This window comes from Cetorhinus maximus, chromosome 23 (assembly GCF_964194155.1).
Source record: "Cetorhinus maximus chromosome 23, sCetMax3.hap1.1, whole genome shotgun sequence".
NCBI classification, from domain to species: Eukaryota; Metazoa; Chordata; class Chondrichthyes; order Lamniformes; family Cetorhinidae; genus Cetorhinus; species Cetorhinus maximus.
In genome coordinates, this window is record NC_135901.1 from 3,340,462 (window position 1) to 3,364,598 (window position 24,137).

At 45.7% G+C, this 24,137-nt stretch overlaps 1 protein-coding gene across 1 annotated transcript in view; it reads right to left on the reverse strand.

Annotated features, from left to right (window-relative positions):
* LOC144697718 (uncharacterized) overlaps window positions 1-22,760 on the reverse strand; it is a 112,420-nt gene extending 89,660 nt beyond the window's left edge. The window contains exons 1-4 of the mRNA XM_078569727.1: window positions 22,637-22,760; window positions 17,850-18,205; window positions 15,062-15,133; window positions 13,160-14,055 (exon numbers count right to left, since the gene is read on the reverse strand). Of these exons, the coding sequence (XP_078425853.1) occupies window positions 13,160-14,055; window positions 15,062-15,133; window positions 17,850-18,205; window positions 22,637-22,760 (1,448 nt within the window). The remainder of the gene's footprint in view (window positions 1-13,159; window positions 14,056-15,061; window positions 15,134-17,849; window positions 18,206-22,636) is intronic.
* Window positions 22,761-24,137: the final 1,377 nt, after the last annotated feature.

A 24,137-nucleotide genomic window follows, 5' to 3' on the forward strand; every position in this document is an offset into this window, starting at 1 on the left:
TTGGGAACTGCAGGCAAGGGTGAGAAGGAACCGATTCTTTTCAGTTCCTCAGATGCACCATTATCACCTCAGATAACAGAAATCTCTGGAGTTCCCCATGTCGTCATTGCCCTCCCCTTGGCTACAACAGCTCTCAGTCAAGTGGAGTCAGTCACACGTGTCTCTGTCATGACATTTCCACTCCTATTTTATCACACACCTCCCGGTGACATTCACCATAACACAGAAACCCAAATATCATTGCTTCCTTACACCTTGTCCCCCTGTTACAATCGGATCTTTATTCTGCCTCTTTCCTCCCTTAATGTAAGGTTCCCTGCAGTTAAAGTGGCCTCTGTTATTAACAACTGGAGTCAGCCTGTGTGATTATTTTTACACCAGACTCCAGTCAGCCCCACGTGCTGCAGTCGTAACTCCCTTCACAAACCCAAAGAGGAAGAGATTTTTTTTAAGGAGTGGATGGGCACGTTAAACCTGCAAACATGTCCCAGGAATGCTTTGCTGGATGGAGCAACTGCCCAGAGTTGTCCCGTCTGTCATTCCCTTCACTCCTTCTGAGTCTAAGAAAATATTCGGCAAAAGAACAGAGACTCCCATTTATAATGAGACCAGGAGCATCGGCTCAGATGATGTGGTTGGGTCTCTGGAGAGAGCTTGAACCCACATCCTTCTGACTCGGGGTGAGAGTGCCACTAATTAGTCAATATTGATATCAGTTCCCATTCCACTAGACCATGTCTGTGTTTTTACATTAAACCCATCCCATTCCCATTGCAGTGATCCTTGGCTCTGTTATTAGACATTAGGCAACACATTGACATCATATTATACCAATAAACCATGACTCACTTACATTGCTAGATGAGACCCAAACTTTGGTTTTGGTGCACTAGATACTGACTGCATTATCATCACATTGGATCCAATGATGTGTTAACTAACACACTGCAGCCTAACTCCTATTATTGGAACAAATACTGTATTTGTTACACTCAAGGTGAGCCAAACCTATGCTGTTCTTCCTTTGGGCCCATCTGCACTCTTACTGTATCAGACCCTGTGTTTGTAATTGTTACACTTATACTATGCCACTGTTATTATTAGAAAATAGCCTGTCTTTTATTCCAGTTCTGGTGTCTGTGTTTATTATTATCACTGGAAACATTTTTCCTGCTAGACTTCAACTGGAACCTGTTTCTGCTATTTGATTGTCATATTTCCATGTTTTTAACTTTATTATTTAGTCTCTATGTGAATTTCCTCATGTAAGTCACACTGCAATTCAGCCTTTGGTCTGAAAACTTGCTTCTTGAATAAAATACCGTTATTATAGCTCACAGTGTAGGATCATAAGCTCATAATTACCACTTGGCAGGGTACAGGTGGGTAAACAGTAACTGGGATTGAACCTCACCATCACACAGCACCTTCATGAAAGAAAGGGAGAAAAATCAGTGTTGCATCCCTGTTGATGTTGATGGGCCATATTCTACCACCTGAAGCATTCTGGGTAGCATCATCTGCCATTGTCTTCAGATGGTACAGGGACTAAAGGAAGGTGTTCAGCTCATCGTGTTTGTACCAGCGCTTTAGTGTAGCTATCGAATTAGTCCCACTCCCCTGCTCTTTACTCCTAGACTTGGATATTTCTTCCTTCAACTATTTATTCAATTCTCCCAAAAATGTTGCTCTTGAATCTGCTTCAAGCACCCTTTCAGGCAGTGATTTCCAGATCACAGCAACACACTGCTTAAAAAAAAGTTCTGAAATCTGTGTCCTCAGATTAGCAATTTTTCTGCGACTGGACACCCTTATTCTTTCAGTTTGTCAAAACTGTTCATGATTTTGAAAACCGCTTTGCATCTTTTTTGAGAAGGTGGTGGTGAGCCATCTTTTTGGCCTGCTGCAGTCCATGGTGTAAGTTCTGGGTATTTTAAGAGTCAACCATATTGCTGTGGGTCTGGAGTCATATGCAGGCCAGACCAGGTGAAGATGGCATATTTCTTTCTCTTAAGGGTATTAGTGAATCAGTTGGGTTTTTATGACAAGCAACAATGGCTTCAGGGTCATCATGAGACCTGGTGGGAATCGAAACCCAGCCTCCAGAGCATTAACCCTGGTCTCTGGGTTACTAGTCCAGTGACAATACCATCATGCCGCTACCACCATCCCGCTTAACCCTTTGCTCCAAGGAAAACAATCCCAGTTTCTCCATATAGCTGAAGCCTCTTACCCTTGGTACCATTCTAGCAAATCTCTTCTGCACCCTCTCTAAGGCTTTCACATCCTGTTTAAAGTGTGATGTCCATAACTGAATACAGCACTCCAACTGAGGCATAACCGTTGGTTTACAAAATCAGTATTAACTCATTGAACGTAAGCACACTCAAAATAAATTGTTTAAAATCTGCACTAAGAGATCACATGGAGGTGTTCATAGGAGGCTTTTAACTGCTGCTACAATTGTATAACTGACATTCAATCCCTAGATAAAGAAGGGTACGATAACATCGTGGTTATCCATCAGCAATCCCTTCTGTCAAGGGTGATTCTTCCTTGTGGGTGACTGGGTGCAAGTGATACGTCAGTGTTAGTTGTGTATTCACAGGTGACTAATGTGTCCTATCTTAGCCTTGCAGGCTCTCCTTACAGTGAGGACATGGGGTTTGTTGGCCAGTAGAGTTGGTGATGGATTGTTGATTCGAGCAGCTGCTCCCTCTGTTCCTCTCTCTCAGTGGCTGCTCTTGTTGATGGAAAAGTTTATGGATGATGATTCACCGTTTTGGAGGCGATTGGGAATCTGCTTCCCAAGTGTTTCTGTTATTAGAGCAGAATGTCAGGTAGGCCTTGAGATTGTCTTTGAAAAGTTTCCTTTGGCCCCATGTGAAGAGCCTCCCTGGTGTAGCTCCGAGTACAGCACCTGTTTGTCAATCTGAATTCAGGCATTCTGACGACGTGCCCAGGCATAGTGGTTACATTACTGGATTAGCAATCTAGAGGGAATAATAATCTGGAGATGTGAGTTCAAAACTCATCACAACAGTTAGAGATTTTAAATTCAGTTAATTCAATAAATCTGGAATAAAAATCTACTATAAAAGCTGTTATCAGTGATCATGAAATGAATGGATTGTTATAAAAGTCCAACTGGTTCCCTGACATTCTTTAGGATGCCATCCCAACCTCATCTGGTCTACTGGTGACTGCAGACCAACAGCAATGTGATGTGTTTGACCCTTTGAAATGGTGCATAAGCCACTTGGTCATATCAAAGCCGCTCGAAGAAAGTAAAATTCAACTGGATTGCAGCGGTTTGGGAAGGCAGGTCACCATCACATTCTCAAGGGTAATTACGGATGGCAATAAATGCCCGCATTTCCAGTGACACCCACATCCTGTGATGAATGAAAAAAATGAGCTGCAGCCTGTTTCCAGATTACTGTGTTATTGGTATGTGACAGCATAACTAAAAATACACAACCAGGAATATCCACGAGACAACAATCCTGACAGTTACTCACTGAAAGGATTCACTCAGTCACCCCATCTGCTGAGTTCACATTTGACTGGAGGGATTGGATTCCACGTCATTGCTGCTGTTTTGGTAAAACTTTGGGGGATTTGCAATTCACCATCAATTCCCTTTTTAGTGGATAATGGATGTTCTGTGCACTTGGGCTTCTGTATAATTTGGTTCCTAATTTAAAAGCAAAATACTGCGGATACTGGAAATCTGAAACAAAAGCAAAAATTGCTGGAAAAACTCAGCAGGTCTGACAGCATCTGTGGAGAGGAAGGCAGAGTTAACGTTACTACGGACTCGAAACATTAACTCTGTCTTCCTCTCCACAGGTACTGTCAGACCTGCTGAGTTTTTCCAGCAATTTTTGTTTTTGTGTTGGTTCCTAATTTTATTGACTGCCCGACACTCGCCCCAATCCCCACATCTTTGCAAAAAAAAAACACTGACCACTACCAATTAGGCCATTCTATGGCAAGGAATCTACCCAGCATCCCCCGCGGTGGTGAATGTCCTCTTTCCCCGCCAGAGGAGAGCAATGCGCAGGTGCATTATCGCCCAGTGTTTGGAGCATGCGCCATGATGGTGATGTAGCGTCTTCTGTCTGTCTTATCTTCAAACTGGTAAGGAAATAAAAACACGGAGGAAGGGTTGGAGCCGCAGGGAGGATGGGGAGGGTTTCTAAACACTTTGTAAAGGCTCCAAACCTCGAATAAGACCCTGAGATACCCTTGTTTGCAGCCCGGTTTTTTTTCCGAAGAAGCGCGTTGACGGCCGCCATTTTGGCTCAGCGGGGTGCAGAGCGCATGCGCGGATGTTTTTTTTGTAAAAATATACTTTATTCATAAAATATCGTCAACCACATTCCAAACCATTTCAAACACACCATTACAAAGGTACAATCAGGTTCAACTTTTACAACATGTATCACCAGGTGCATCAGTACAAACAATATTACAATCATTTGCAGACATTCATTTTGAGCTCTACAGCCCGAGGGGATTTAAGCAGTTCCCAGTCCCTCGGTGCACTGTGGCAGAAAGGTCTTAGACAGCGACCCTTCCCCATTGCGCCTTTGCGGCAGCTGCCCCAAGCTTTAGTGCGTCCCTCAGCACGTAGTCCTGGACTTTGGAATGTGCCAGTCTGCAACACTCGGTCGGGGACAACTCTTTGCGCTGGAAGACCAACAAGTTTCGGGCAGACCAAAGAGCGTCTTTCACCGAGTTGATGATCCTCCAGCTGCAGTTGATGTTTGTCTCGGTGTGTGTCCCTGGGAACAGCCCGTAGAGCACAGAGTCCTGTGTCACAGAACTGCTTGGGATGAACCTCGACAGAAACCACTGCATCTCTCTCCAGATCTTCTTTGCAAAAGCACATTCTACAAGGAGGTGAACAACGGTCTCTTCCCTACCACAGCCACCTCGAGGGCAACGTGCCGAGGGGGTGAGACTCCTGGCGTGTAGGAAGGATCTGACGGGGAGGGCCTTTCTCACCACCAGCCAAGCTACGTCTCGGTGCTTGTTGGAAAGTTCTGGCGATGAGGCATTCTGCCAAATGACTTTGACAGTCTGCTCGGGGTACCATCCCACAGGATACACCCTCTCCTTTTCCCTCAGGGCCTCTAAGACGTTACGTGCCGACCACTGTCTGATGGACTTGTGGTCGAAGGTGTTTCACTGCATAAATTTTTCCACGAGGGACAGGTGGTACAACACGGTCCAACTACTTGGAGCGTTCCGCAGCAGCATGGCCAGACCCATCCTTCGCAACACCGGGGACAGGTAGAACGTAGTGACACTTGGTATTTGCGTACTGAGGGTCTACGCACCGCTTGATGCAGCCACACACAAAGGTGGCCATCGGTATGAGGGCGATGTTGGGCACGTTTTTTCCAACGCGTTCACATCCTTCCTGTGGTGCCCAGAACTGTACACAGTACTTCAGCTGAGATCTAAATAATGTCATATATAAGCTCAGCATAACCTACTTGCTCTTGTAGTCTATGCCCCTATTGATAAAGCCCAGGATACTGTATGCTTTATTAACTGCTCTCTCCACCTGTCCTGCCACCTTTAATGATTTATGCACATATACACCCAAGTCCCTCTGCTCCAGCACCCCCTGAACAATTGTATCTTTATTTCATATTGTCTCTCCATGTTCTTCCTACCAAAATGCCACATCCAGTCGTGAATGATGGTGGACAATTAAACAACTCACTGGAGGAGGAGGTTCCACAAATATCTCCATCCTCAATGATGGAGGAGCCAAGAACATTAGTACAATAGATTAGGCTGAAGCATTTGCTACAATCTTCAGCCAGAAGTGCCGAGTGGATGATCGATCTCGGCTTCCTCCGGAGGTCCCAAGTATTACAAATGCCAGCCTTCAGCCAATTCAATTCATTCCATATGATGTCAAGGCACGAGATACTACAAAGGCTATAGGCCCTCTCAACATTCCGGCAATAGTACTGAAGACTTGTGCTCCAGAACTTGCCGCGCCTCTTACCAAGCTGCTCCAGTACAGCTGCAACACTGGCATCTACCCGGCTATGTGGAAAATTGCTCCAGTATGTCCTGTGCACAAAAAGCAGGACAAGTCCAACCTGGACAATTACTGCCCCATCAGCCTCCTCTCGATCTTCAGTAAAGTAATGGGGAGGGGTCATCGACATTGCTATCAAGCGGTACTTGCTTGGCAATAACCTACTCATTGACGTCCAGTTTGGGTTCCACCAGGGTCACTCAGCTCCTGACCTCATTACAGCCTTAGTTCAAACATGGACAAGAGAGCTGAACTCCCATGGTGAGGTGAGAGTGATTGCCCTTGACATCAAGGCCGCATTTGACCGAGTGTAGCATCAAGGAGCCCTAGCAAAACTGAAGTCAATGGGAATCATAAGGAAAACTCTCCGCTGGTTGGAGTCATAGCTAGCACAAAAGAAGATGGTTGTGGTTGTTGGAGGTCAGTTGTCTCAGCTCCAGGACATCACTGCAGGAGTTCCTTAAGGTAGTGTCCTCAGCCCAACAATCTTCAGCTGCTTCATCAATGGACCTTCCTTCCATCATAAGGTCAGAAGTAGGGATGTTCGCTGATGTTTGCACATTGTTCCGCGATTCTTCGGATACTCAAGCAGTCCATGTCCAAATGCAACAAGGCCTGGATAATATCCAGGCTTAGGCTGACAAGTGGCAAGTAACATTCACGTCCCACAAGTGCCAGGTAGTGACCATCTCCAACAAGAGACAATCCAACCATTTCCCCTTGATGTTCAACGGCATTACCATCATTGCATCCCCCACTATCAACATTCTGTAAGTTACCATTGACCAGAAACTTAACTGGACTAGCCATATAAATGCTGTGGCTATAATAGCAGGACAGAGGCTAGGAATCATGCGAGGAGTAACTCACCTCCTGACTCCCCAAAGCCTGTCCACCATCTAAAAGGTACAAGTCAGGAGTGTGATGGAATACTCCCCACTTGCGTAGATGAGTGCAGCTCCCACAACACTCAAGAAGCTTGACACTGTCCAGGACAAAGCAGCCTGCTTGATTGGCATCACATCCACAAACATTCACTCCCTCCACCACCAACACACAGTTGCAGCAGTGTGTACCATCTACAAGATGCGCTGCAGGAATTCACCAAGGGTCCTTCGGCAGCACCTTACAAACCCACGACCACTACCATCTAGAAGGACAAGTGCAGCAGATAAATGGGAACGCCAACAGTTGAAAGTTCCCCTCCAAGTCACTCACCATCCTGACTTGGAAATATATCACCGTTCCTTCACTTTCGCTGGTTCAAGATCCTGGAACTCCTTTCCTAACAGCACAGTGGATGTACCTACTTCACATGAAGTATAGCGGTTCAAGAAGGCAGCTCACTACCACCTTCTGAAGAGCAACTAGGGATGGGCAATAAATGATGGCCCAGCCAGCGAAGCCCACATCCCATGAATGAATAAAAACAAAAATCACCTCACACTTCTCCACAACGAACATCATCTGCCAGATAGATGTGCCTTGACAGATAGTGTCCACTCCACAAACTTGCCTCCGTCCTTTTGAAGTTCAACATTGTGCTTCTCAAAGTTTACAATTCTTCCAAGTTTCCTATCATCCCTCAACTTCGAGATTATCCGAACTCTTTGGCTGCAATTCCAATCGAATGAAAACGATATTTCAAGTCTGCGCGGGTGAAACAAGTACCTAATTTTAATCCCATTTTCCAGCAGGAGGCCCATGGCCTTGTATGCCATGGCATTGCAAGTGCACATCCAAATTAAATGTTATGAGGATATCTGCCTCTACCACCCTTTCAGGCAGTGAATTCCAGACTCCCACTACCCTTTGGGTGAAAAAATACTTCCTCAAATCCCCTCTAATCCTCCTTCCCCTTACTTTAAATCTATGCCCCCTGGTTATTGATCCCTCCATCAAGGGGAAAAGTCCCTTCCTGTCTACCCTATCTATGCCCCACATAATTTTATACACCTCAATCATATCCCCCCTCAATCTCCTCTGCTCCAGGGAAAATAACCCAGTCTATCCAATCTGTCCTCATAACTAAAACTCTGCAGCCCAGGCAACATCCTGGTAAATCTCCTCTGCACTCTGTCTAGTGCAATCACATCCTTCCTATAATTCAGATTCCAGAACTAAAGGCAATACTCTAACTGTGGCCTAACCAGCGTTTTATACCGTTCCAACATAACCTCCCTATTCTTATATTCTATGCCTCGGCTAATAAAGGCAAGTATCCCATATGCCTTATCTACCTGTTCAGCTACCTTAAGGGACCAGTGGACGTGCACACCAAGGTCCCCCTGATCCTCGGTACTTCCCAGGGTGCTCCCATTCATCGTGTATTCCCGTGCCTTGTTTGTCCTGCCCAAGTGCATCACCTCAAACTTATCTGGATTAATTTCCATTTGCCACTGACCAGCCCGACTATATCCTCCTACAATCTAAGGTTATCCTCCTCACTATTTACCACCCCATCAATTTTCGTGTCATCCATGAACTTACTGATCAATCCTCCTACATTCAAGTCTAAATCGTTTATATATACAGCAAACAGCAAGAGACCCAACACTGATCCCTGTGGAACCCCGCTGGACACAGGCATTCAGTTACAAAAACACCCCTCGACCATCGCCGTCTGCTTCCTGCCACTCAACCAATTCTGGATCCAATTTGCCAAATTGCCTTGGATCCCATGGGCTCTTACCTTCATTATCAGTCTCCCATGTGGGACTTTATCAAAAGCCTTGCTGAAGTCCAAGTAGACTACGTCAAATGCATTGCCCTCATCTGCACACCTGGTCACCTCTTCAAAAGATTCAATCAAATTGGTCAGACATGACCTCCCCTTAACAAAACCATGCTGACTGTTCTTGTTTAATCCCTGCCTCTCCAAGTGTAGATTAATTCCATCCCCCAGAATTGCTTCCAATAGTTTCCCCACCACTGAGGTTAGACTGACTAGCCTGTAGTTCCCTGGTTTGTCCCTTCCTGCATTCTTGAATAACGGGACCACATTGGCTGTCCTCCAGTCCTCTGGCACCTCTCCTGTGGCCAGACTTGCCTCACTGACTGACAGGAATGGATTTTGGAAATTCCTTTTACAGGGGGTTAGAAGGGGAGGATTTACAGAAGGGAAACTAAAATGTTTTCCTGATGGGATCTTCTACAGGAATTGTGTTGGTGAGCGGTCATAAAAGGGCAAATGATATTAAATCCAGAAAAGTGCGAGGTAATGCATTTGGGGAAAGCAAACAAAGCAAGGGAATACTCAATAAACAGGAGGATATTGAGAGGGCTGAAGGAAGTGAGAGACCTTGGACTGCAAGTCCACTGGTCCCTGAAGGTGGCAGGACAGATTTACAAGAATGTTGCCAGGGCCGGAAAATTGCAGCTATGAAGAAAGATTGGATCGGCTAGGGTCGTTTTCCTTAGAACAGAGGAGGCTGAGGGGTGACGTAATTGAGGTGTACAAAATTATGAGGGGCCCAGATAGCGTAGACAGTAAAGACTTGTTTTCCCTAGCTGAGAGGTCAATTACCAGGGTTCATAGATTTAAGGTGATTTGATAGGAAGATTAGAGGGGACATAAGGAAAAATCTCTTCACCCAGAGGGTGGTGGGTGTTTGGAATTCACTGCCTGGTTTGACGGTGGAGGCAGAAACCCTCAACTCATTTAAAAGGTACCTGGGTCTGCAACCGAAGTGCTGTAACCTGCAAGGCTACGGACCATGTGCAGGAAGGTGGGGTTAGAATGGGTGGCTAGTTTTTTATTTTTTTATTTTTTGGCCTGAATGGCCTCTTTCTGTGCCATAACTGTTCTGTAGTTCAATGAAATGTTTCTGAACTGCCTCACTATCCCGTTAATATAAATAGACTGTAGGTTGCAGTGAGTGTCAGACTATATTGTGTCTCCTCATTCTTCCCCCTTCTCCCACTCCGATTTCCAGGCTGGAGGCTCCGTCGGGCTCGATGTGTAGCTTTGGTGGGAATGTGGGACAGTTGTTGGGCCCAGAGATCCTGGAGGGTTGTAGGGCTGGAGGAGATTATAGAGATTGGGAGAGGGGAGGCCATGGAGAGATTTGAAAACAAGGATCAGCATTTTAAAATTGAGGTGCTGCTGAACCGGGAGCCAATGTGGGTCAGCAAGCATGGGATGGTAGGCGAATGGGACTTGGTGTGAGTGAGGACATAGACAGCAGAGTTTTGGAGGATCTCACGTTTACTGAAGGTAGAATTTGGGAGGCCGGTCGGGATTGTGTTAGAATAATCAAGTTTAAAGTTAACAGTTTGATGGATGTAAGTTTCTGAAGCAGATGAGCTGAAGCAGGGGCAAAGTCAGGCGATGTTACTGAGGTGGAAATGGGCAGTCTTAGTGATAGTGCAGATTTGTGGTCAGAAGCTCACCTTCTGGTCAAATATGACATTGAGGTTGCAAACAACGTGCTTTAACTTCACACAGTTTGTGTACCATCTACAAGATGCACTGCAGCAACTCACCAAGGCTCCTTCGACAGCACCTTACAAAGCTGAGACCTCTGCCATCTAGAAGGACAAGGGCTGCGGATAGATAGTAACACCACCACCTGGAAGATCCCCCCCAAGCCACACACCATCCTGACTTGGAAATATATCGTCGTTCCTTCACTGTCGCTGGGTCAAAATCCTGGAACTCGACCTCCCTAACAGCACTGTGTGCGTACCGACACCACATAGACTGCAGCGGTTCAAGAAGGCTAAAAGGTTAGTTAAGGAAAAAGTGGGACCTATCAGAGATGAAGATGGAAACTTGTGTGTAGATGCAGAGGCTGTGGGAAGGGTTTTGAATGAATATTTTGTCTCCATGTTTACAAAGGAAAGGGAGGATGGAAATATAGTAGTCCAGGAGGAACACTGCGAGATATTGGACTGGATAATCATAAAGAGAGAGGAAGTACTCGAAGGGTTGAAACCCTTGAAAGTTGATAAGTCACCAGGGCCAGATGGATTGTTTCCAAGGCTGCTGAAGGAAGTCAGGGAGGAGATAGCACATGCTCTGAGGATGATTTTCCAATCTTCACTAGATACAGGGGAGGTACCGGAGGACTGGAGAAATGCAAACGTAGTTCCATTGTTTAAAAAGGGATCAAAGGAAATGCCAAACAATTATAGGCCAGTTCGTCTTACATCGGTGGTGAGAAAATTAGCAGGTTCAATCCTGAGAGATAGGATTAACTGTCATGTGGAAAGGCATGGGCTAGTCAGGGATGGTCAGCATGGATTTGTTAAAGAAAGGTCTTGCCTCACAAATTTGATTGAATTCTTTGAGGAAGTGACAAGAAGGGTTGATGAAGGTAATGCAGTGGATGTTGTGTACATGGATTTTAGCAAGGCATTTGACAAGGTCCCACATGGCAGATTGGTCAGGAAAGTAAAAGCCCATGGGATTCAGGGTAATGTTGCAAACTGGATAAAAGGTTGGCTTTGTAACAGGAAACAAAGGGTAATGTTCGATGGATGCCCTTACGAATGGAAAGTTGTCTCAAGTGGTGTTCCACAGGGCTCAGTGTTGGGACCCTTGCTGTTTGTGTTATATATTAACGATTTGGACGTGAACGTGGCGGGGACGATTGGGAAATTTGCAGATGACACAAAGATTGGCGGAGTAGTGGATAGTGTAGAGGATAGCCATAATCTCTAAAACAATATAGATGGGTTGGTGGAGTGGGCGGTAAAGTGGCAGATGGATTTTAACATAGATAAGTGGGAGGTCATACATTTAGGGAGGTCAAACAGTTACAAGGATTACACAATAAATGGGAATATACTGAGAGGGGTAGATGAAGTGAGAGATCTTGGCGTGCAAGTACACAGGTCCCTGAAGGCAGCAGTTCAAGTAGACAAGGTTGTAAAGAAGGCATATGGAATGCTCTCCTTCATTGGCAGAGGTATAGAATATAAAAGTAAGGATATAATGTTGGAATTGTATAAAACACTGGAGAGGCCACAACTGGAGTGTTGTGTGCAGTTCTGGTCACCACATTATGGGAAGGACATAATAGCTCTGCAGAGAGTGCAGAGGAGGTTTACAAGAATGTTGCCAGGGTTAGAAAAGTGTAACTATGAGGAGAGATTGGATAGATTGGGGTTATTTTCCTTAGAACAAAGAAGGCTGAGAGGTGACTTGATTGAGGTGTACAAAATTATGAGGGGAATAGATAGAGTGGACAGGATAAAATTGTTTCCCTTGGTAGAGAATTCTAGATCCAGGGGACGTAGATTCAAGATAAGTGGCAGAAGGTGTAGGGGGGAACATGAGGAAGAACTTTTTCACGCAGAGGGTAGTGGGTGTCTGGAATTCGCTGCCCAAGTTGGTGGTTGAGGCAGAAACTTTAAACTCCTTTAAAAAGTACCTGGATCTGCACCTAAAGTGCTGTAAGCTGCAGGGCTATGGACCGGGAGCAGGAAGGTGGGATTAGAAAGGGTACCTGGGTGTGCTCGGGCTGGCATGGACAAGATGGGCCAAATGGCCTCCTTCTGTGCTGTAACTTTTCTATAGTTCTATGGGTATAATGATGGCAGATTTGAAGGAAAGATGGACAGTACTTGAGAGAGAAAACTGTCGACATATTCAGTGAAAATGGGGAAGTTGAGTGATCAGTAGTTTAGTGGGTGTAGGGTCAATACAGCAAGAGATGAATTTCATGGACAAGATGAGCTCTGAGAGGGCATGAGGGGAGATGGAAGGGAAACTACAGAAAGATGTGAGTTCAGGGCTCAGGTATTGGGGAACTTTAGGGAGGGCGAGTGGAAAGGAGGGAAGCAGCAGAGGCAGCTCATCCGATTGTCTCAATCTTAGTGACAAAGAAGCTCCATGAGACCCTCACACCAGTTGTTGGGGGTGAGGATGGAGGGAGAGCATTTCAAAAGGAATGAACTTGTGTTAGAGATATTAAAAAGGTTCAACACATTGTGCCTTTTAACACAAATCTAATTTATTTGATATTTATCCAGAATATTCGCCCCCCTAAGTGGTCTGTAGTTTATTAACATCAGCAGAAATAGATCCCAATGAACATGGTTCAATCCTGGATGTGATTAGCAGCAAAATCCCACCACTTTAGTTACTTGTGAACTCGCTGGTGTGTCAGCAGGTTGGATGAGGTAGTAAATCCCTTCCCACAATGGGGGCAGGTGAATGGTCTCTCCCCAGTGTGAATTCGTTGGTGTGTCAGCAGGTGGGATGGATGAATAAATGCCTTCCCACACTGGGGGCAGGTGAACGGCCTCTCCCCAGTGTGAACTCGTTGGTGTGCCAGCAGGTTGGATGAGGTAGTGAATCTCTTCCCACACTGAGGGCAGATGAATGGCCTCTCCCCAGTGTGAATTTGCTGATGTGTCAGCAGGCTAGATAACTGAGTGAATCCCTTCTCACACTGGGGGCAGGTGAATGGCTTCTCCCCAGTGTGAACTCGCTGGTGTCTCAGCAGGTAGGATGAGGCAGTGAATCCCTTCCCACACTCAGAGCAGATGAAAGGTCTCTCCCCCGTGTGAACTTGCTGGTGTGTCAGCAGGTGGGATGACTGAGTGAATCCCTTCCCACACTGGGGGCAGGTGAACGGCCTCTCCCCAGTGTGAATTCGCTGGTGCACAGTGAGTTGAGATGATCGCCTGAACCCAGTACCGCAGTGAGAGCATTTAAATGGTCTCTCGTCAGTGTGAACACGTTGATGGGACATCAGCTCGCAGGAACTTTTAAAGCACCTCCCACAGTCTGGGCATTTAAAAGGTCTCTCTTCACTGTGAACTCGCTGGTGGCTCAGCAGGTAGCTTGAAAGAGTAAATCCCTTCCCACACGTTGAGCAGGTGAAAGGCCTCTCCCCAGTGTGACTGCGCCGATGCTCTTCCAGCTCTGACGGGAATCTGAATCCCTTCCCACAGTCCCCACATTTCCATGGTTTCTCCCCGATGTGGCTGCACTTGTGTCTTGACAGGCCAGATGATCGGTTGAAGCCTCGTCCACACACAGGACACATGTACGATTTCTCTCCACTGTGAACGGTACTTTCTCCTTCCATGTTCAAAATCAAATGATATTCAGGGCGAATGTCAGATTCTGCTGTGATGTTTTGTTTCTGTTTCCCGACTGCAAATCCTCCCCTTCTAATACCCTGTGAAACTGATTTAAAACAGAAAAAAAGGTGTGAGTGAGAATCCACAAAAACACAAATGCAGGTTGTGAAATTGAGCTGAATGAACCTGGTAATTTGTGGGGCCGGCACCAGGGAATAGTGACCATGAAAACTGCCGGATTGTCATAAAAACCCAATTGGTTCACTAATGTCCTTCAGGGAATGGAACCTGCCACCTGGTCTGGGTCTACACAAGACTCTGGCCTCCATGGGATGAAAGAGAGAGGTGGGAGGTGCAGGGGGTGAAGATGTGTTTAATACATCTTCAGCTCAACCAGAACTTTGGCAGAATATCCCAAACCCTCAACATCCACTACCTAGAAGTATGAAGGTAACAGGTGTCAATGAACACCATCACCTCCAACTCACACACCGTCCTAACTTGTCTGACATCCAGTACTGGATGAGCAGAAATTTCCTCCATTTAAATGTTGGGAAGATGAAAACCATTGTCTCCACTCCCTAACCACCGACTCCATCCCTCTTGCAGCTCTCTGAGGCTGAACCAGACTGTTCATAATCTTGTCATATTTCAGCCCAAGCTGAGCTTCTGACTACAAATCACTAAAACCACCCATTTCCACCTCAGTAACATCGCCCAGCTGTGCCCCTGCCTCAGAGCACATCCCGGTTCCCACGCTGGCGCTCTGGGTTCCTGTTCTCATTGATAGGGGACTTTCTGACCCACAGGGCATTCTGGATAAACCAGCCGCCATCGAGACCAATCAGTGAACAGCCATTTTTTTTCCCCCAGTTGGTAAAACAGAAGATCCATGGATGAGGGGGATATTGGACAGGAAGCACAATGAAAGGTTCAGACACCTTATTAAATACTCACAGCAGAAGCAGCCAGCCAGCGGTGTGAAACCTCCTGAGATTCCGGTCCCTTTCCAGTCAGTATTTCCAGGAGCTGGGACACAGAAAAGAGTCTCAGTAAAATCAGCGATTTATTTGTTCACTGCTTTACAATGGGTCTGGGCTCATATTTGAAGTTTGTGCAGCCTGTGATTCCCTGGGTTTATTAACTCCCCCTCCAGACCCTTTGGGCTCTCTATTGTTGGACTCTCTATTGCTTTTCATTGTCCTCCTGGCTTTGTTGTATCTGATCCAATAAAAACCCTCCTTACATCACACAGAGAACAGCTTTAGACATGTTCTGACTTTTCACCTCAATCTTATTCTGCTGAATGATCTCACTGACCGTTCCCTTTCTCTCGATCAGTCCGTCCACCATCTCTTTTCTGGATTTGACTCCTTCTTGTTGTTCCAGGATTTCATCTCTCTGCCTTTTATTTCTTTTACTGAAGATTCCTGTCCATTGCTGCCTCACAGCCTCATCCTGTTCCCACATATTCTCCATGTCTAAGTGCTTCCCTCGTGCCAGCCATGGCCCCTATTCCAGCCCAGTCACTGATCCCTCTCTTCCCTCCACCCTTTTTACTGGTGTCACTATCACAGGGACGATCGCGGTGTTTTCCCAAAACTGCCATACCACCGGGGTCTTGGCTACTGGGTGGTTATAGTCCACCCATCTCTCTCCCTGCATTCTGACTTATGAAATCCCTGGATAATTCCCTTATCATCTGAAGATCGAGGTCCTTGTAGATGGGATGACATAACCTTGGAGACGGGTGTGTGGTGTTCAGGGCACATATTACAGGAACTATTTTAAATCTTGTATCACTACATAGGCTTTGTGAGTACAAGTGATGATTAAACCATTTGAGGGACCGATTTCTTATGGCAGGGCAGATTGAGGGTAGTCAGTGAAGCATATGGGGGTCTTGGGCTTCATAAATAGAGGTACTGAGTACAAAAACAGGGAAGTGCACCAACAGAGAGTTGTTCTGATCTGGAAATCTCTCCCTGAAAAGGTGCTAGAACCTGATTCTATGTTTAGCCTCCACCCACTGGTCCTAGATTCCCCAACCAGTGGAAATAGTTCCTCTCTATCTATCCTGTCAGTTCCAATTAATATCCCAAAAACTTTGATCAAATCACCTCTTCATCTTATAAATTCCAGGGATTACAACCCTCATAGTGAGGTGAAGACTTTTATCAGGAGGAATAGGAGAGGGAAAATATTATTCATGGCACAGCTCTGAAGAGTGAGCAGGGACAGAGGGACCTGGGGCTTCATAGCTTTGATCTCTGAAGGTGACAGAATGTATTAAGAGAGTGGTTAGCAAAGCCGATTGGATCTTGAGCTTCATAAATAGTGATATCGAGAACAAAAACAGGGAAGTTATGCTAACTTCTTTATAAAGCTCTGGTTAGGCCACAATTTGAGAATTGCATCCAGTTCTGGTCACCTCACTTTAGGGATGATGTGAAGGTCGTTGAGAAGGTGCAGAGGAGATTTACTAGAATAGTTCCTGCAAAGGAGATTGAGGGGAGATTGGTAGAGGTGTACAAGATTATGACACGTTTAGATATGGTGGACAAAGAAAAGCTATTCCCATCAGCTGATCGTACAAGGACTCAAGGACAGAGGTTTAAGATTGTGGGTAAAAGGTGTGGGAGATGTGAGGAAGAATATTTTTACACAGTGAGTGGTAATGACCTGGAGGTTACTGCCTATGAGGGGGGTGAAAATGGACATGGTGAGCGATTTCAATAGGAAATTGGACAGAAGCATGAAGGAAATAATCCTACAAAGATACGGGGATAGAGCAGGGGAATGGGACTGATTGGATTGCTCTACATAGCTGGCATGGACTCAATGAGCCTAATGGCCTCCTCTGTGCCATAATGACTCTGTGACTCTTTTGTGTAATCTCATTCTGTAACTTAACCCTTGGAGCTCAGATCACTCAGGTAAATCTGTGCTACGTTCCCTCCAAGGCCATTCTATCCTTCCTGATGTTTGTTGCCCAGAACTGAACACTGTTCTTCAGGTGTGCTCTCAGCATTGTTCCAGTCACACCTGAAACCTTCTCAAAATCACAGAATCACACAGTGCAGAAGAGGCCCTTCGGCCCATCGAATCTGCACCAAAACATGAGAAATACCTGACCTACCTACCTAATCCCATTTACCAGCACTTGGCCCATAGCCTTGAATGTTGGTCAAGATGTCAAGGCCCATTGGTCCCTAATGGGCCCTACTCTTTCCCTGGTTATTGGCATTGGCATTGAAAAAAAAAATTTAGATCCCTGCCGTTAAATCTTTCAGACACTGAATTGTAGATTTTTCACCAAATATCAATTTACGATTGTAGTAAAACTTCATAATTTTATTGTCAAGGGGTTCCTACTGAAAGTTTTTGAAATTAAGGGGAAGGATCACAGATGGTGCTTTTAAAAAGGGACACTGCAGCCCTGAAAATCAGTGATATCTCCAGAATATTAAACTCCAGCCAGTTATAGGGTTGTTAACATCAGCAGAAACAAAATATTGCCAGACTATCAATACTAAACAAGCTTACAAGCAGCAAGAACAGCAGAATCCAACCCCTGCAGTCACTTATGAACTTGATGTCTCAGGAGGCATCGTGACTGAGTGAATCCCTTCCCACACACCAAGAGTTGAATAACCTCTTCTCAGTGTGAGTGCGTTGTGGGTCAGCAGGTTGCAAATCCCTTCCCACACAGCGAGCAAGTGAACAGCCTCTCCCTAGTGTGAACTCGCTGGTCTGCGGTGAGGTTGGATGACCGACTGGATCCTTTCCCACATCCGGAGCATGTGAAAGGTCTCTCTGCAGTGTGAGTGCGTTGGTGAGCAGTGAGGTTGGATGACTGCCGGAAACTCTTCCCACAGGAAGTGCAGCTAAATGGCTTCTCCTCAGTGTGAATTGGCTGGTGTCTCAGCAGGTTGGGCAAAACTGTGAATCCCTTCCCACACATGGAGCAGGTGAACAGTCTCTCTCCAGTGTGAACTCGCTGGTGTGTCAGAAGGTGGAATGACGGAGTAAATCCCTTCCCACACTCGGAGCAGGTGAATGGCCTCTCCCCAGTGTGAGTGCGTTGGTGTACAGTGAGCGCTGAAGAGTGCCTGAACCTCTTTCCACAGGAAGTGCAGCTGAATAGCTTCTCCCCAGTGTGAATTCGCTGGTGTGACCAAAGGCCAGATGACTGAGTAAATCCCTCCCCACACACAGAGCAGGTGAATGGCCTTTCCCCTGTGTGACTGCTTCGATGGTTTTCCAGCAGGGATGGGTAACCGAATCCTTTCCAACAGTCCTCACATTTCCACAGTTCTCCATAGTGTGGGTGTCCTTGTGTCTCTCCAGGTTGAATGATCAATTGAAACCTTGTCCAGACACAGAACATGTGTATGGTTTCTCCTCACTGTGAACGATGTGATGCTTTTTCAGGCTGTTTAACTGGTTAAAGCTCTTCCCACAGTCAGTTCACTGAGACACTCTCACTCGGGTGTAAGTGTGTGTGTCTCGGTGTTTTTCCAGTCACACTGAAGTTCAAAATCTTTCCCCACAGACAGAACAGAGAAACATTTCTCCTTCCATATTCAAAATCTGAGGATATTCAGGTCTTGGTGAATCGAGTGACTCTGTCAGAAGATGTTTGGTTTGAGTTTCACATCTGCAAATCCTTCCCTTCTAATACCCTGGAAAACGAGTTTATAAAAGTCATCACTGTCAGTCCGGGATAGAAATTCAGAACAGACAATTCTAGTTTTAATGGAATATTGTTTTCTCTCTAGTTCCCCCAAAGCTGTAAATCCCCGTCCCACACACTCTCCCTCCTCCCTGGGCTGAAATCCAAAACCATCTCAGCATCTCCACCATTTCTTTCCTCCACTTCCAGTTTTCTCTCTCCCTCTCCTCTGCCTGGGTTCAGTTCTCCAGCTCCTGTCTGCAGACTGACAAAATCAATGAATTAATCATTTTCCCTCCTGGTCACAGATGCCCTCAAGCCCCGTCCACTCTCTGTTGCATCATCAAGGTGGCCATACATGCGTCTGCTCCCAGATGAACCAAGATGACGGCCTTTAACCTGGGCCTGCTCCTGGGAAGAAGCCCCAGAGCTGCAAACGTGGGACCTGCAGGCTCTTATTGGGGGTTTGGGGCCTCCAGTGAGTGTTTCTGAATCCTCCACGCCCACCTCCCAGGGTTTCCTTCCTTCCCCGAGATCAGAGTCCTCACTGGTTTCAACTGCTGAACACCCTCTCCCTGGCAGGACTGTACTGAGTTTCCATACATACGAACATACGACTTAGGAGCAACATAGGCCATTCGGCTCCTCAAGCCTGCTCCACCATTTGATAAGATTATGGCTGATCTGCTTGTGGCCTCAACTCTATTTTCCTATTTACCCACTATAACCTTCACCTCCCTTGTCAATCAAGAATCTATTTAACTCAGCTTTGAATATATTCAATGACCCGGCCTCCACTGTTCTCGGGGAAGAGAATTCCACAGGATAATGGCCCCCTGAGAATGAGATGGAACTTGCTGCCTATAAGGGTGGTGGCAATGGACGTGGTGAATGATCTCAAAAGGAAATTGGATAAACACTTGAGGGAAATAAACCTGCAAGGATACAGGGATAGAGCAGGGGAATGGGACTGACTGGATTGCTCTAGAGAGCTGGCATGGACTCAGTGGGCCGAACGGCCTCCTCTATGTCATAACGTCTCTGACTCTTTTGTGCAATCTCGCCTCGTAATTTAACCCTTCGGGTTCAGATATTATTCAGGTAAATCTGTGCTACACTCCCTCCAAGGCCATTCTATCCTTCCTAAGGTTTGCTGCCCAGAACTTAACATGGTTCTCCAGGTGTGCTCTAACCAGGGTTTGTGTGTCTGGGTGCTTTTCCAGTCACACTGCTTCAGGATCACAGAATAGTTACAGCACAGAAGGAGGTCATTCAGCCCCTCATGTCTGTTCTGGCTCTCTTAAGGAGCCATCCATCGTGTGCCACTCCCCTGCCTTCTCCCTGTAGCCCCGCACATTCTTCTTTTCCAAACAATACTATAATTTCCTCTTGAATGCCTCGATGGAATCTGCCTCCACTGCACTCTCAGGCAGTGCATTCCAGAGTATAAACACTGGCTGTGTGAAAATGTTTTTCCCCATGTCTCCATTGCTTCTTTCTGTATTTCCCCTCAATCTGTGCCCTCTTGACTCTCCATCCTCCCACCAATGAGAGCAGCTTCTCCCTGTTCACTCTGTCCAGGCCCCTCATGACTTTGAACACCTCTATCAAATCTTCTCTCAACCTTCTCTTCTCCAAGGAGAACAGTCTGGACTTCTCTAATCTATCTTTGTAACTGGTTGCAAGGATGAGGGGCTTCATTCTCATGAATCTTTTCTGCACTCTCTCTAATGCCTTCACATCCTTCCCAAAGTGTGGTGCCCAGAAATGGACCCAGTCAAGGCCGAACCAGTTTTGAATACAAATTTAACATAACAACCTTGCTATTGTACTCAATGTCCCTATTAATAAAGCCCAGGATACTGTGTGCTTTATGAACTGCTTTCTCAACCTGCCCTGCCACTTCAATGATTTATGCACATAAACATCCAGGTCTCTCTGTTCCTGTACCAACTTTAGACTTGTATTCTTTCTTTTCTGTTGTCTCCCAGTGTTCTTCTGACCAAAATGAATGATGGCACACTTCTCTGCATTAAATTTCATCTGCCGCTTGTCCACCCTGTCTATGTTCTTTTGAAGTTCCACACTATCGTCCTCACAGTTCATAATGCTTACAAGTTTTGCAATGTTTGAGAATTTTAAAACTGTGCCCTGTACACCAAGGTGTAGATCATTAATCTTTTCTCAGGAATAGCAGAGCTCCTAATGCTGATCCTTGGGGAACTCCACTATAAATCTTCATCCAGTCCAAAAAACAACTATTAACCACGCCTCTTTGTTTCCAGGTGCTCAGCCAATTCCGCATCCATGTTGTTACTGTCCCTTTGATCACATGAGCTAGAACTTTTCTCACAGATCTGTTGTGCGGCACTTTATCAAACACCTTTTGGAAGTCCATCTACACCACATAAACAGAAATACCCTCATCACCCCTCTCTGATACCTCATCAAAGGTCTCAAGGAAGTTAGATCAGCTGGTCCCGAAAAAGTGTCATATCGGACTCGAAACATTAATCTGTTTCTCGCTCTGCAGATGCTGTCTGACTTGCTGAGTTTTTACAGCACTTTCTGTTTTTATTTTAGATAAACATGATTCACCATTATCAATTTTGTCTTGAATTATTATTTCTAGAAGCTTCCACACCACAGAAGTTAAACAGATGGGCCTGTAGTTGCTGAGCTTATCTTGATACCCTGTCTGAACAAGGGTGGAACATTTGCAGTTCTCCAGTCCTCTAAGTCGAGTCTAAGGAAGACTGAAAAGTTATGGCCAGTGCCTCAGCAATTCCCACTCTCATTTCCCTATCTGTGGATGGAAACCATCCTGGTACCTTGTCTATCTTTCAGTACAGACAGCTTATCCAATGTCTCATCAATTTTAAACCCTTCAAGGGTCTCAACTATCTCCTTTTTCATCATGACCTGTGCAACGTCTTTTTCTTTGGTAACGGCAGGTGCAAATTGTTAGTTTAATACCTCAGCTATGCCCCCTGCCTCCATGTGTAAATCACTTTGTGGTCCCTAATCAGCCCCACCCATACCTTTATCACCCTTTACCTAGTTGTATGCCTAGAGAAGACATTTAAATTTTTAAGTTACCTGCCAATCTCTTTTCATACTCTCTCTTTGCTTCTCTTAATTGCTTTTCCAATTCTGCTTTGAACTTTTTTTATCCAGCTTGGTTCTATTTTACACCTGACATCTGCAAGCTGCACATTTTTTCTTCTTCATCTTAATCTCTGTCGTTTTTGTCATCGTGAGAGCTCTGGACTTTTTCCCCCTATCTTTTGCCTTGTGGGAATAAACCTTGACTGTGTCTAAACTACTTCTTTTTCAAAGGCAGCCAATTTTTCAGTTCCAGTTTCACCTGTCAACCTTTGATTCTAACTTAACTGGGTCAGATCCATTCTTACCCCACGGAAATTGGCTTTCCCCCAGTTCATTATTCTCATACTTAACTGAAACCTTTGCCTACAGACAAACTGTTTCACTTCCACATTCAAACTTTGATGATATTCAGGTCCTGATTAATCAGGTGAATCTGTCAGATGTTGACGTGATGTTTGGATTGAGTTTTCCGTCTGTCAATCCTCCACTTCCAGCGCCCCGTAAATTTACAATAACCGTCACTATAAATCCAGGATAGAAACTGAGAAGGGACAAACATTTCTCTTGATTTGAGTTTGCTGTGTGTAAATCTTCCCCTTCTAATCCCCTGTAAAAGGAGTTTCCAAAATCCATCAATGTCAGTCCAGGAAATAAATGCACAACATTCTCTCCTTCTGCTGACAGAGACATGGATGATCACGCATACGCCCTGCTGGACAAGATGGCGGCCGTTAACCCGGGTGTCTCACCTAGGGACGCGGATCGGGGCAACTGCCGCCCACAGATACCAGCGAGGAACCGGTAGCTTGTTATTCTGGCTTCAGAACGGCTCAAGGTATTTACGAAACCTGCCCGTCCACCGGCCGGCTGCATATCTCCCTCAATTCCGCCCTTTATCTTACTGGCTGCAGACCTGACAAACAAACAGCTTTCCTTCGTCCTCACACACTGCGCATGCTCCAAACACGAGGCGGGACTGCACCTGCGCTCTGATGTCCAGCTCCAGCAGCCACACTGCACATGCAAACGTCACAATGTCCAGGTAATTGACGGCAGCTCCGGACCATTGGTGGGAGGGGGCGGGACTACAGGATCAAGGGGGTGCGGTTGGCCCTCCAACCAATCGGAGTGAATGAGGGGCGGGGTTGAGCGCGGGTCTCCCTCATTGGCTGAAACTCTGCATCATTTTGAAAACTGATTTGTCTCAAACTCCAGGAGAAAACTGGACTTTTCTGTTTGTGGCTTTAAACAGATGAAACCCTGTGGGTGTGGTGCAAATATTTCAACATTTATTACTGAAATTTGGGAACATGGTGAAACGAGGCACAAACTTAAAGGAATAACTGGGCACACAGGGAATGTCACCACAGCAAGGGAAGTCCTTGGTTTCAATAAATGAGCAGGCAGGAGGGTTTAGGACAGGTTAGGGAGATGATTAATACTGTCATCATTCAGAACAACACGGAATGTAAAGGAAAAACTGATCTCAAAGACAATCTGTTGTAATATGTATGAAGGGAATGTGCTGAAACAGGTTTAAAGGAGTTAGATATGTTTTCTATATTGCACAATCACATCAAAGCTTCACAGATGAGACATGAAAGCCCTCGACATTAATCATGACAAGTGGGAAGCTAACTGATGATTGATGCAATTGGAAACACCAGCTGTGGGCAGGAGTTCACCACCACAGCGACATGTGGTTTCAGAAACTCCAACACAGACAATCAAGGTGTCAGCAGAGATCATCCCACAATAGGAGTAAGGAATACCTTCATACGGGGCACTTTTGCCTTTACAGTATCGGCTTGTTCAGCCATCAGATGGAGTGCAGCAAATCATCTCATCTGATCTCACCAAGGTTCTGAGGCTGTATTCCCATCATCTCTCACAGATGAATGGATGCTAAACATATGGGACAATCACATTAAAATCTGGAACTCAGATGGGAATATGGATTGGTGTTAGGTGGGAAGATCTGGATCAATGTCTTACTCCAGGAAGACTTAAAATCAAAGTGACAGTATTTCAGAACTGATTCCTGTGATATCAGTGATCCCATTGCTCGTAAGACCGATGGAAGTATTTAGTGGAGACAGTAGCATGTTGGAAGATGCTGTACAGAAGGTTTTCTAAACTAACTGAGGATAATAGTGAGGGGAAAGGAAGGGATCTGGAAAAAAAGACTCTTTGTGTTGTTACAAAGGACATTGGACCTTCCACTTGGTTTGACACACACACACACACACA